At 42.4% G+C, this 14,150-nt stretch overlaps 1 protein-coding gene across 20 annotated transcripts in view; it reads right to left on the bottom strand.

Moving 5' to 3' along the window:
* Positions 1–14,150, bottom strand: part of JADE2 (jade family PHD finger 2) — a 220,966-nt gene that overhangs the window by 146,741 nt on the left and 60,075 nt on the right. For 19 of the 20 annotated variants that reach the window (XM_061617123.1, XM_061617116.1, XM_061617118.1 and 16 more), the window contains one exon: positions 9,803–9,960. In XM_061617123.1, coding sequence (XP_061473107.1) covers positions 9,803–9,960 — 158 coding nt within the window. Of the gene's footprint in view, positions 1–9,802; positions 9,961–14,150 lie in introns of those variants that run through there. The other variant, XM_061617135.1, reaches the window with a different exon arrangement.

Raw genomic sequence — 14,150 nt, 5'->3', positions numbered from 1 at the left:
ATCTACTAGCATCAAAACAAAAGAACTGTAGCCACATCTAACAGAACTACATCAAACACAAACAATTGCTATTTTATTACTACTGCTATTTGTACATGTGGTAGGCCACACAGTGGATCTAGTTTTCTCGATCGGGCAGAAAGAGGGTGATCTGAGAGTGGGGGATATTAACAGTCTCTTGTCATGGTCACATCACATCATGTTGAGATTTAGACTCTCAGCTCCTTTTCCCCTCTGCAGAGGCAAGGGACCTATTAGGATGGCCCGCCCTCGAAGGCTGATGGATCCAATTGGTTTCCAGATGGTTCTGGGGGATTTTCCAGTTGGTATGACTGGTGCTCCTGTTGAAGCCCTGGCTGATCTGTGGAGTACCCAGATGGCCTGGGCTATGGACATGATCGTCCCTGAGCGCCCTCTCCCACTTGATATAGCTCAGTCGGCTGCTTGGTATACACCAGTGCTGAGGGCAATGAAACAAGTTGGGAGACAGCTTGAACACAAGTGGAGGAAAACTCCAGACAAATGCAATCAAACACTGGTGAATGCCCATTATTGAACCTACTCAATGGAAGTGAAGGCGACTAAGAAGACATATTTTGCTGCTTCCATTGCATGCTCATTGTGTTGTCCAGCAGAGCATTTCCAGGCAGTGCAGTGCCTTTTACAATCTGGCCCTAAGGAGTTGGTAGAACCAATGGTGGTTCACTGTGACTTTTTTGCAAAACAATTTCAAGATAAAATCGTTTGCATCCACTGGGAATTCAACTCCACTGTTAGAGTGGATGAAGCTCAAGAGGTGTCCAGAGCACTGTCTAGCCCTGTTATGTTGGATGTGGACAAGGTGCTTGGTTTAGTTCGAGCAACCACTTGCGCTCTTGCCTCTTATGGCTAATAAAAACTAACAAGGAAGAGATGGTCAGCTGGGCCAGGCAGGTGATTAATGCTCCCTTGTAAGAGGGGGTGGTCCCCGCCTGCCTAAAGGAGGTGGTGGTAAGACAAGAACCCTCCCCGGTTTCAGGAAATCTAAGTAATTATTGGCTGGTCGCTAATACTCCCTTCTTGGGCAAGGTTTTTGAGTGTGTGGTTGTGGGGCCAGATCCAGGCTCTCTTGGATGAAACTGATTTTCTAGATTCATTTCAATCAATGTTTAGGCCAGGTTTTGGCACAGAAACTGTCTTGGTCACACTATATGATGCTTTGAGAGAGGAGTGTGTAATCCTCCTTGACCTATCAGCAGCTTTTGACACCATTGACCATGCTATTCTTCTGGAGCAAGTGTCTTGAGTTGGGGGTGGGTAGCACTGCCCTGCAGTGGTTCCAGTTCTACTTAGATGGTTCTTTTCAGAGAGTGGTGCTTGGGGCCTGTTACTCGGGCCCACAGAGCCTTCAGTGTGGGGTCCCACAGGGTTCAGTTCTATTTCCTATGCTGTTTAACATTTACATGAAACTGCTGAGTTGGATCCTCCGAAGGTTTGGAGTGCATTGCCAGCAATATACTGATAATAAGCAGCTCTATTTCTCCTTCACATCTGCAGGTGTGGCAGTGGATGTGCTAGATGAAGTGGATGAGAGCCAACAAACTGAAACTTAATCCAAGTAAGACTGAGACACTGTTAGTGGGTGACTCCCCAGACTGGATGTGTGGGGCATGGCCTGTTCTGGAAGGCGTTACACTCTCTCTGAAGGAAAATGTGTGTAGTTTGGAGATACTTCTGGATCTACTATTTGAGGTCCAGGTGACTTCGGTGGTGCAAAGTGCCTTCCATCAGCTTTCGCTGGTGGCTCAGCTAAGTCTCTATCTGGACAAGGATAGCCTAACTTCTGCTGTCTATGCTCTGGTAACCTCTATGTTAGATTACTGCAATGTATTATATGTGGGGCTCCCTTTGAAGATGGTACAGAAACTGCACTTGGTGCAGAATTCAGCAGTCAGACTGCTGACCAGAGCAAGACAGTCAGAAAACACCAATTCTGGCATGGCTGCACTCGCTACCAATTAGTTTCTGGGCCAAATTCAAAGCACTGGTTTTGATCTAAAGCCTTATGCAGCTCATGACCCCAATATCTCAAGGACCGCCTCTCACATAAACCAATCCAGACCCTGCATTCATCATGAGGGCCTTCTCCATGTGCCCTCTCTAAGGGATGCACGGTGTGGCAACACAAGAATGGGCCTTCTCAGAGGTGGCTTCCCACACTGGTGCCATCGCTGCCTGTCTTCAGGCACCAGGTAAAAACATTTTTATTCACCCAGTTTTTTTGGAGTTTATTTTTTTGTTTGTTTGTAGTCAGGTGGAGAGAAGTTGGATTTTGTTTTTATGCAGTTTAAGTATTTTAGGATGTTTCTATTCTTGTTTTTAATGTAAGTTTGATTTTAATGTAATGTAACTTTGAGTTTTCAATTTGAAAAAAGCAACTAAAATCATCATCATCAAAACCTAGATTAGAATTATATGAGAATGTGCCAGGTTCACATCCAGGCATAGTAAATGTATCAATATTAAAAACAGCATTTGCTGTGAACACAACTTGTAATCTATAAATGCTGTCAAAGGAGTCTGGCCAATTCGAGGATTTCTTTTTATACTAGGAGACACAGGTGTAGTGGTTCAAGTCAAGGAATTGGGAGTTGTGATCTATTAGTCTGCAAAACTGGTCTGTCTCTGAAGGACATCACAAAAATAGAACAATGCCTTCTATTCCCAGTATAATTATTTTAATTGAACTGCACTGGGGTAAGGAAAATCATGAATAAAAGAATCAGCGATGGGGCCTGGTCTAATGTTTCTGGAAACAGCCAAAATGGGTGCACAAGTGGGTGTATTTGCCACATGGTAGCTACAATACCATCCTCTGGGTTTTCAAAGTGATAATGCTGAATGACAATTTATTATTTATTTATTTATTACATTTATACCCCGCCTTTCTTTTCATGATAGAAACCCAAGGCGGCTTATATATCATTCCCAGGCGGTCTCCCATCCAGGCACTGACCAGACCTGACCCTGCTTAGCTTTGGCAGGGAGCTCGCCACATGTGCCTTCAGACCATAGCCTGGTCATTAGTTTCCCCCTTTGGAAAGCTACCACATTGGGGCACAGAGGAAGGCCTTGGGGGCCTGACTTTCCAAAGTCCCTGGTGCAAGACCCCCGTGCCTAAATTTTGCCAGGTCAGAGAAACAAGGCTGATGGAGAGCAAATAAATTCATACACAGAATCAAACAGACTTTCAATGTGGACGATACGAAGATTGTGACCAGAAGACCTTTGGATCAGAAATCCAACAAAACCATAACCTCTTCATTTGCATTCAGGGACAGCATTGGGAGCACTCTTACTTCTTGAATCCAACTGGTTTCAATATAGCTTTCATTTCATAATTATTTTACTTGCTGGGGTACATGCTTTAAATAAATTTTCATTGCTTTCCTAACGCATAGCTTTGTCATTCATGAACACCAGAAAAACATCCCACAATCTAATTTTCAGTCTGGCACATGCACCTCTAGAGGCACCTAGGAAGTAGGATGTTGGTTTATGATACCCCAGCTGAAAGATGAAAAGAAAGGCAAAAAATCTTACCCTTCAGAAACCAGCTGCTTCATTGCTGGGAGTGGAGGAGGAACAGGTGGAGAAATTATCTTGTTTCCGTCTTTCCCTTCCAGAAAAAAAACCTTTTCTGCTCACCATCTAAACATTTGCTAACTAAAGAAGATTATTTGCATATGGCATGCAGTGGAATTATTTCCTAAATGTGTCATAACATGCTGTTGCCTCCGTTTGTGGCTTCCAGGCCTTGGTATGGCTCTTTTCCCCTCTAGGAATTTCCAGTGTAAATCACTGTCAAGAATGACAACATTAGCACAACAGACCACAGGGCATTTGTCTCCTTGCTGGCTAAAACCCTTTCCTCTTTGAAAGAGGCATTTACGCTATGCCATTATAAAGAGACCTTAAAGAGGGTGCCGTTTTTATTTGAGCAAGTATTAGGTCATCTGTGTTGCTTATCTGAGCAAAGTAAAACAAAATGGTAAGAGGAAGAGAAACTACTAAGGTCTGAGATTCCAAATGTTGTAATGGAAGGGTCTAGCGTAACTGGCAAAAATGTCATTCTTCTGTTCATGAAGAGGTTCCTTAAGTCATCTACTCTTACCTTCCTCTCCACCTGCCACCTCAACAAGAACATAAGAAGAGCCCTGCTGGATCAGGCCAATGGCCCATCTAGTCCAGCATCCTGTTCTGACAGAGGCCAGCCAGATGCCTATGGGAAGCCCGCAAACAGGACCTGAGCACAATAGCACTCTCCCCTCCTCCGGTTTCCAGCAACTGGTATTCAGAAGCTGTGGAGGCAGATTATAGCCATCACAGCTTGTAGCCGTTGATATGTTTATCCTCCATGTATTTCTCTAACCTCTTTTAAAGCCATCCAAGTTGGTGTACATCACTGCCTCCTGTGGGAGTGAATTCCATAGTTTATGTGCTGCATGAACATAATTTTGATTGACTATGAGGCTCTCCCCACATGTTCTGCTGGGAGGAAGGGCAGGATATCAATCAATCAATCAAATAAAATAAATAAAGTGTATATACATGATTCATTAGAAAAAATAATAATGCTGGGAAAAACAGAAGTGAGTAGAAAAAGAGGAAGGCCAAACAAGAGATGGATTGATTCCATAAAGGAAGCCACAGACCTGAAGTTACAAGATCTGAACAGGGTGGTTCATGACAGATGCTCCTGGAGGTCACTGATTCATATGGTCGCCATAAGTCGTAGTTGACTTGGAGGCACATAGCAACAACAGAACAAATTAAACCAGAACTGTTACTAGAAGCTAAAATGATGAAACTGAGGTTATCATACTTTGGACACATAATGAGAAGACATGATTCACTACAAAAGATAAGAATGCTGGGGAAAACAGAACGGAGTAGAAAAAGAGGAAGGCCAAACAAGAGATGGATTGATTCCATAAAGGAAGCCACAGACCTGAACTTACAAGATCTGAACAGGGTGGTTCATGACAGATGCTCTTGGAGGCCACTGATTCATAGGGTTGCCATAAGTCGTAGTCGACTTGGAGGCACATAACAACAACAAAATATTGTAGGGATGGGAAGGGACATTCCAAGATAGAGGGGAGTAATTGCTACAATGCATGGGAGAGCCATCCCTCCCTTATGTGTAATCGAATCTCACTTCCAAGGAAGAGGTGAGATTTTCCAAGGCTTGTTTGGCATGAAGGTTTGTCACTACTTTCAGATGGCACAAAATCAATCCAAATAATCTACCCAATTATTAAACATGGGCAGCTCTGTAAAGACTTGAAGCACCTGCTCCTTCATAAACATGGACATTTTATTCAATTGGTTCAGGGCAGTCACTCTGGGGAAAAAAAGATGAGAGTGACCATTAAATGGCCAACTATGTAGCTGCTTCATCTTTACAGGAAAAACGTGATTTCAGACATCTCATGGTCTTCCTACAGCTGTTCTAACATTAGCTAGCTAGGACTGACTTTGTAATATCTGAAAGAATATTTCAGAAGAGTTTGAAATCCCTCTATAAACTCAGTTTTATTTGAAACTTGCTTTTGAATAAAACAGAAAACATACTTCCAGGGTCTCACATGTACGGAATGTTGAGGGTGCATATTTTTGTCATAAAGCAAAATGTGCAAAGTGTTATTTATAGCCAGAAGTCACAAACCTTGTGTCTGAAATCTGTCTTCCTCTTTTGAATGGGACTATCATCTAGCGTATGATAGAAAGTGGAAAACACCTGGACAAATGATTATGCCCCTGGGGTATTCAGAGAAGGAACAATACACACATACATCCCCTGCCCCTCCTTCCTGTTTGCTGCAATAAAGACATCCAACAGTGTTGCTATTTATACTCCACACTCCCAATTCTCTGTTGCCTGCACTAACTACAGTCATTTATGCCAGGGCAAAGTGGCTATGTCATCAATCCTTAAAATGTGACCACAACTGACATACAATAGCCTTGCTGGATGATAGTGGCACTCTTGAAAACTCACTCCTTATTTTGAAACCTAAATGGGAGATGAGCAGCCTTAAAATGTTTCTGTGGAAATGCGACTCTTGTTTTTAGCCTATGAGAAAATGTAGGAAGTTGCAAACTGAAATGGCTACTTGGCAGGAAATATTGGGCACTTTAGATGCACCTGCATTACTGACACAGGAAGCTGTGGTTTCCATCTCCATTCACTGATTTAGAATGATGTGCAGATGGCTGAGTAAGGATGAATACAGGAAGGGGACGGAGAAAAGTACAGATGAACCCTGCTGGGTGGCACCTACCCACAGTCAAGGAAAAGGAACATGTCCTGTAGAACCGTGAAAGATGCTCCTGGGTAGTGTAAGATGATCAGGTCTACCAGGAGCAGACAGTCTGGGGCTAAAGAGGAATTCTGGTGACCTCCCTAAGTGATGAGTTGACCAGACTGAGGGAGGACAGCAGGCAGTGGCATGTGGCTCTCTGGGATCACTTGATTCCCAAAAGCAGGACAGTTCTGGGCTATGTTGCTGATATCCCACATCAAACTCCCTTCATTTCCCTGCTCTGATCACCGGCTCTTGCCAGAGTGGGTAAAAAGTACATCAGGATCTACTGGTAGATCGCAGCATGATTTGCAGTAGACTGACAAGCAGTTGATTTAACAGTAGCAACAAAAACAGATGTTGGAATCCCTCATCTGTAGTAACTCAGATGTAGATTTATTCGTGCATATAGAGATTATTCCAGTGTATGGCTTGTGGAGTGCAATAGTGGAGCCACACCTTATTTTGCTTCTGGCTCTGCCCTCTGAGCAACAATTTTGCACCTAGCTAAGGCTAGTGGATCTCGGGGTTCTAGTAAAAAAAGGAAAAACAGATCCCAGAAATCTTGGGTGTGTAGGGAATCAGTGCTTGGTTTACAGAACTCATTGCTTGAGACTCAGAGCAGGTGCAAGAAAATTGACAGACCAGAATGAACAATATGTTTTATTGTTTTAAAATTTTATAGTGCTGGTCTTTGACCGTAATAAATAAATAAATGATTGACTGATTGAGAATGAACAGGTTCAGCATAACACGTTCTCAAGAGTCAGAGTTTTCTTCAGATGGTATTGCAAGATGCCACCAATGGCTTGTTGGCGAGCGATAGGTCATTCCTTGGTTTAGAAAATATGATGGAATAATGAAAGCTGAAGCACAACAGCCCTATGATAGGATAGCATTTCCTCACTCAGATAAATGCTTGGAGAACTGCAACAGAATTTTCTCCCCCTCTGAACCATTGTATAGCACAGTCCCCACATGCATTCTCTTGGTCTCTATCACTCAGAGGCCTCAGTCCAACATCGAGTTAGATATGCTTAGGCCTTGATTTCAAAGGGTTTAAGGGTGCCTACCTCTGTGCTGGACTGTGGCCAGAGTCTTCAGTTGCCTCCTCAGTGGGGTGAAAGAGTAGATCATGTTAAACAAACTACTTGCCTGAAAAGCCTACTTGCAAAAATGTGAATCCGTTTAGTCTGGCTTTAAATAGGCACCTCTGGCCTAGGCAATGCCAAGCTATCATTTTTCATCTTGACATGGCACCAAAATCAACCTTCAGCTCTAGAGCAGGACGTTTATGACTACAGACTGTGGTTGTGTATCAAAGTTGGTAAAAATAGATATTCCACCCAGCATTTTCAAAGGATTAAATCAACTTCAAATTCCTTTTTTATGGCTTTCTTTTTGAAGGCATTTAGATTCCTCATTAAAGTTTTGTTGTTTTCCAGTCGTCGTCGTCCCCTCCCCCAAATCCTTATGGAAGGAGATGAGTGCACAAAAGTTTATTTCATAACTTTCCTGCACCAACAGCTGTTGCTGCTGTCACTGCCGGGCAAGCTGTGCTTCAGGCAGTTATTGACTTTAGTAAAATATTTCCATCCTTTGCTGGGGGATGGGAGATTTCCTGCATGAAATCTGAAAACACTTTAATGTGCTTAAAATCCTCCTGAGCTCTGTCAACGCATTGATTTTTGCAGATTAACAGTGGCTTCCAGAATGACATGTAACATCTTTTAAGTGCAGAAAGCTCCAAGATATTTCATATCAAAGTTGACTTGAAAAGCCACAGGAAAGAAAAAAGAAACGGGTAAAATGCAGAAGCAGAGAAGTTATTGGCCCAAGCCTGCTTGAATGCAGTCAGTTGCTTTTGCTGTACATCATGTGCAAGAAGTGCCTTGCGTTAATTAAAACAGGACCGTCTCCATTCAGACTTCAGCATTTAATAAGAAGCTAATATGGTTGCCAAGAAATGGGAGATTTGGGGTTGGAACCCTCTTCTGCCAGAATTCTTTTGTAGAATCTTGAACAATTGTTTATTTAGAGTTGTGTCTTATTATGAAGTCTCAGGCTGGGTTATCACAGCACCAAGCCAGAAAAATCTACTCTAAAAGATATAGCATTAAAAAAGAAAAGGCAAAAGGCTACTCAACACCATGCACTCCTCAAAACCAGCCACTCACTTGTGTATATTGTGTCAATATGTCCTAGCGATAACAATACTTCTCTATTATCATGGGGGTGTCTCACAAACAACCTCATCCATGAGGAGTCATAGGACGTCCATGGAAAAAGCCACAGATTTCCAGTGGTGATTGGTGTAGCAGCACACTGTTGTGGGAATCACTTCCAGGAAGCTGCAGCTATATCCACAGATAGTCCAAATGATGGAAGAATGTATCCCTGGGAATGGTCAGAATATGAATGCATGGAGAACATTTTCAGTGCTTCAACTGACCCTATATAATGTAGCAATCAGAAACATGAGAGAGATAATGTGGTTCTCTCCCATTTGGATCTATGTAAATTTTAAGAAACAGAACTTGGTGAAACAGGGGCCATTCACCGTTTATGTCAAACACTCTTCACTTTAATTTGCCAGTTGTCCTGTGACCTGCAAGTCATCAGAATACATAGGATCAGAAGGGTAAAAAATCTAGCACTACCCTGGGAACCATTACCCCTCAGCAGCTTCCACATAATGCACCTTGCAACCTGTAGGTGTCATACAGTAGGTTTTTACTTGGTTAACAGCTGGCTTTTGGCTGCCTGAATCCACTGATTATCTGGAAGAACAGCACAATCCTAACCATGTCAGAAGTAAGTCCCATTGAATTCAATAGGGCTTACTTCTAGGTATCCAGGGTTAAGCTTGCAGCCTCAGAGAGTTTGTGTCCCTCACACAGAGAGCTCATTTTCAGGTGCACATAACACTTTCATTAGTTTCTAACTTCTTTAAACCAACATGTCATGTTTGCAAACCCGTATCTGTTGGCAGTCATTTGGCTCCATTTGGACAGTGGTACAGATAAAGTAATGGTGGTTCTGCCTTCCAGTTCAGAGCCCAAGATACTTCAAAGAAGCAGTTAGACTCTCTCAGGCCTATCAAACAGCCCTTAACCAGAAATTGTTTGTTGGAGCCCACAACAGCTGACTGAGGATGCCACATGGTGACAGTGGGCCTGACACTTTTAACTCCCTAATAGGGAAACGTAGACCCACAGCACTATCCTCTACATCTAGAATCAACCATCATTGTTTTTATCATCGTTGTTCCCCTTTCTAACACAGCTGAAATTCCACGTTACATTATTTTTTTACCTTGGGTAGACAATTTTTAAAAACAAAAACAAAAAACCATTCCTCAGTGAAATATAAAGGCAGAACATGGCACTCTCTAAGGAAAAAAAAACACTGAAGGTATCTTACTACCAGAAGAAATAGTTATCAGGCTTACTTACCTAACCATTGGTTCAGGGATTGTTTCTGTATTCGCTGGAACCTGAACACCTTTCTCCCACTCTTGTCTCCATGGATCAGCAAGGATGTAGTACTCATCTGGGCTCAGCTGGTAAGAATCTGGGATCTTCATAGCTGTTATCAGATCAGTGCGAAAAACCTTCAAAAGAAGAAAACACGTGGACAGTTAGAGGCAGAAGACTTTGGAAGAGGATGCTCAGGTCTCCCACTGGCCTCGGCTGTGTACTGAGGGAAAACGTCTCCAGGCCTTAGATAGTCAATCAGTTAACTCTTATATACAAACTGAACTATCACATAAATACTGAATATTGTCAAACAGAGCCACTGTTAAGGGAAACTAGGGACCAATTAAACACAACGGACTCTGAAGACCTGGGGTGAGAGCAGTAGGGTGCCACATAAAGAATTTTGAAGGGAATGTCGTCATATCCCAGGATGTATGGGTACTTGCTCGACAAGGAATCCATTTGTTAGTACAGTTTCACTCTTTCCCCTTACTCACGGGAAGAAATACTGGAGTGACTTCAGGGCACCTTTACTGAACCCTGCTTTCTGCTTGTTTTCTCTTTCACTGCTTTCTTGAAACTTCTCCACTATTTACACTAGCCCACAAAAATCTGTCTGATTGAAACTTTCTCTGATGAGTCATCCCCTTTAGTTTATTCATACTGTGAACTGTTCCAGTACAACTCTTTTTTCAAAATGTCAGACAATAGCTGCCATTTGCTCCCCAAAAGATGGATACTCTCAGGTTTGAAACACAGATTTTGACTTATTGCTAACTGTAGTAGCAATACTGGTAGTAGTACCAGAGCTTGGAAAAGTTACTTTTTTTGAACTACAACTCCCATCAGCCCCAACCAGCATGGCCACTGGATTGGGCTGATGGGAGTTGTAGTTCAAAAAAAGTAACTTTTCTAAGCTCTGTACTAATGATGTTGTAAATGCCTAACATTGTTTTGTCACATTGTTTTTGATATTATATAGGGCCACCAACATATATGGTGATTGTCAAATATATGTCTGTACCACTAGGGAAAAAAAGGCAGGTCCCTTCCTTCAGCAGCTTACAATCTAGAAGGTAGGGAGGCAATAAAGGAAATGGCAAAAATGACAGAAGATTTGTATCACACCCACTGTCTAGGGCAGAGGTGGGGAACCTCAGGCAGGGATACATCCCTCCAGCCTTTCTCAGGACTCTTCCTAGGCCCCCTCCCCAGGACTCACCCTTCACTGGCCCTCCTCCATGCCTTCCTTGAGTGTTTTTGCCTGGCTGGAATTTGTCCTTAAACTGTCTCTTGCTTGCCAGAATGGAGGATGGAGAGGGATGTATGCAAGTGTGTAGAAACTGGTGGTTTTTGCATGGCTGGAATGTAGTGTACTGTACAAATCTGAATTGCATCGTTCATTCGGCCCACTTTTACCTCTGGTACCGCCCAAAGCTGGCATGCAGCCCCAGAAGGTTACCCATGAAGGAATGTGGCCTTAGGGCTGAAAAGGGTCCGTTTTTCTAAGGAGTTCAAAGAGATGTTTTAGCCTCATAATATATATGGTTTTTAAATATATTTTAAATATATTTTAAACCTTATTTAACGTTTTTAAAGCTTTTAAAAAATATTTTAAAAGATGTTTTGTTTTAATAAGTTTTTAATTGTTGTGTTTTAATATATTTTGAAGTCTGTTTTTATGATTTCAAAGTGTTTTTAGTGTTTTTGTTTGCCGCCCTGGGCTCCTACTGGGAGAAAGGGCAGGGGATATATATAAAATAAATAAGATATAAATCAAATAAATAAATAATGACCCCGTGCGGAAGCCTAAACTGAGAGGCAGCAGCTTCCTCAAGGCCACCGAGAAAGATTGTTGACTGAGATGCAATTAGGCCTATCTAACTTGCTAATAATGAAACTTGACAAGAAAGAAGGAGAAGAGAGGGAACAGCATAAACATGGAAGAGAGGTTCCTACGTTTTGGAGAATGAGCAATGCCTAAGTAAGTGAAACTGCCAGGCCAGTCTCTATCTTGGGAATGCACAGGATGGAGGGTTCTTACATTATCCCATTCACCTTGTGGCTATTCAGATTCCTTATATGTCAGGCTTTGTGCAAGCCTAAGCGTGCATGTTTACCAACAGCAATCATCTAAACAGGCAGGTTAATGGTTGAAGATTCCTACCCAAGAATTCTTGGGAAATATCAGAAAAATAAATGGGAGTTCAACAGCGGAGCAGCTTGATGAAATTTATTTCTTAAACATCTTAACACTTAATGTTTTACAGGAATGCATATAGTTAGCCTTAGCCAATAAGTCAAAGTCAAAATCAAATCAGTTACATTGCAATATATATGGTTGTCCTCTAGTATCTTAGTACCTATATCTGTACCTCCAGTTGTTATCCAGAAAGAAAGAGAAAAATTATCTCACCCAGTGTGTGCCAGATTTCAGCAACTGCTGCATCTTCAACCAGTCTTAAAAGCACTGGTGAATGACACTGTGTTCTTCACATATTTATAGCCCTTCTTATCAGTCAACTTTGCTGCCTACATGGGGTCACACATTGTGTAATCTCGGAGAGGCACCAGTCAGGTTGTGCTCTCAGTGAGACTTCTAAAGGTAACTTGAGTAGGTTACTTTTATACTGTTGGCGTTATTCTCAGCATTCTTATCTCTTTCACTTGGCAGACTGTCTGGAACTCCACCCTCAGGCTGAGAAAGAAGAAGAAGGCTGGGGAAGAAAAGCCCAAGACTTTTTTCTAGGTATTTTAACACTAGACAGTATTATAATGATCCTTAAATAATAGTATTGTTACCAATTAGGGCTCATGGGGGTAAAATACCATAGAAGAAAATGGGACCAGCCCATAATACCCCAGTGCTTACCACCTAAGAGCAATCAATACATCATACATTAATTAACTGTTATTATTGCATGTCTTGGCAGCCTTTCATTAGGCTTGATATAACATATAGGTCAGGGATGCATGGTTTCCTCAGTTCCTTCACCTGTTGATAAAATGCAGTCAATTATCTGATCCTCCTCTGATGGTCTCTGGAGAAGATCTTCCTGGAATAAATCACTCTGTGGCTCATGGAGGTAAAATACCATAAAAGAAAATGGGGGCACCTCATAAAATAATGTTGCCACAAAGCTCATCAAACAGAGTTCCAAAGCAAGGCATGGAAGGGGCACAGAAAAGGGAAGAGAGAACATCTTCATGTAATTCAATCCCTTCTTCCTTGGCACAGAGATATAGCAAGGAATGAACAATCATTAAGCACTGTGACACCAGAGAGAGAAATCTGAAACCTAATGCTAGTGTCCTCCATGGTGAGGGAGAGAGCACTTTGGAATGTGCAGTAGAGCTGTGTGGCCACGTGAAGCACTGGAGTCAACGCCTCATTGATTCCACCACTGCCAACTGGGTCCCTCTTCATCTAGGACCCACACATCCATCACTTGGAGCCAAACAAGAAGCTATCAGGCAAGACTCTCCCAATTAGGAAGAAACAGGAACTATTTAATGGATAAAAGTGTGGGCCATGAAGTCCCTGGTTCAAACTCCACTCAACCATGAACACATAAGTTAGCTTGAGGCAAACCACTGTCCTCATCTCACCATTTACAATACTGGAATAATACTGGCTTGTCTTCCAAAGTTGCTATTACTGAGGTAATGTACATGAGATCAAAAAGTGCTCTCTTATTGTTATTATTTAACGAGGGAATTCTGGGAATTTCATAATTTGATATTAGAACATCGAAGAGCACCTTATAAACACCAACTTCATTTTGTTCATGGGAAGAAAACCTTTTTTGGAACAGACATGATTCTTTCCTATATACTTTATAATGTTTACATTGTAATGTCATGCAGATGAACAACAACTGCATTTATAGATCATCAGTATTTTGGGATCAATTCCAACCAACAATCCGTGCCCCTGGAAGGATTGGGAGGAGATGTCCCTCTACTTGCTTCCACTGATGCAGAGGTCCTTGATGCACTTGAAGAGCATGGACAGTTGTGAAGCTGTACTCCCACCAGCAGTAGCCCTCTTAAGCCCTCAAAATGGGGTGTTATAGGAGTAGGACGGGGTGGAGTTGGGCCAGCAATGTATCTGCTGAATCCTAAGCTAGCTCACTGCATGGTGGAAGCCCACCTTTGTCGCTAGAGGCCCAGGTGTCCTCAGTGGCTAGGAGTGCCTTTACCAGCTTCGGCTGGTAAGACAGCTGTTTCTGGACGGAGACAGCCTGACCACTGTTGTCCATGCACTGGTAACCTCACAGGAGGTGAAGGCCTCCTGCAGATACCATCTTATCAGGAGATCCAT

The sequence above is a fragment of the Rhineura floridana genome, chromosome 3, assembly GCF_030035675.1.
Source record: "Rhineura floridana isolate rRhiFlo1 chromosome 3, rRhiFlo1.hap2, whole genome shotgun sequence".
In the NCBI taxonomy this organism is placed as follows: domain Eukaryota; kingdom Metazoa; phylum Chordata; class Lepidosauria; order Squamata; family Rhineuridae; genus Rhineura; species Rhineura floridana.
Note: the sequence above shows the minus strand (reverse complement) of the source record. Positions and strands in the feature narration are given on the sequence as shown.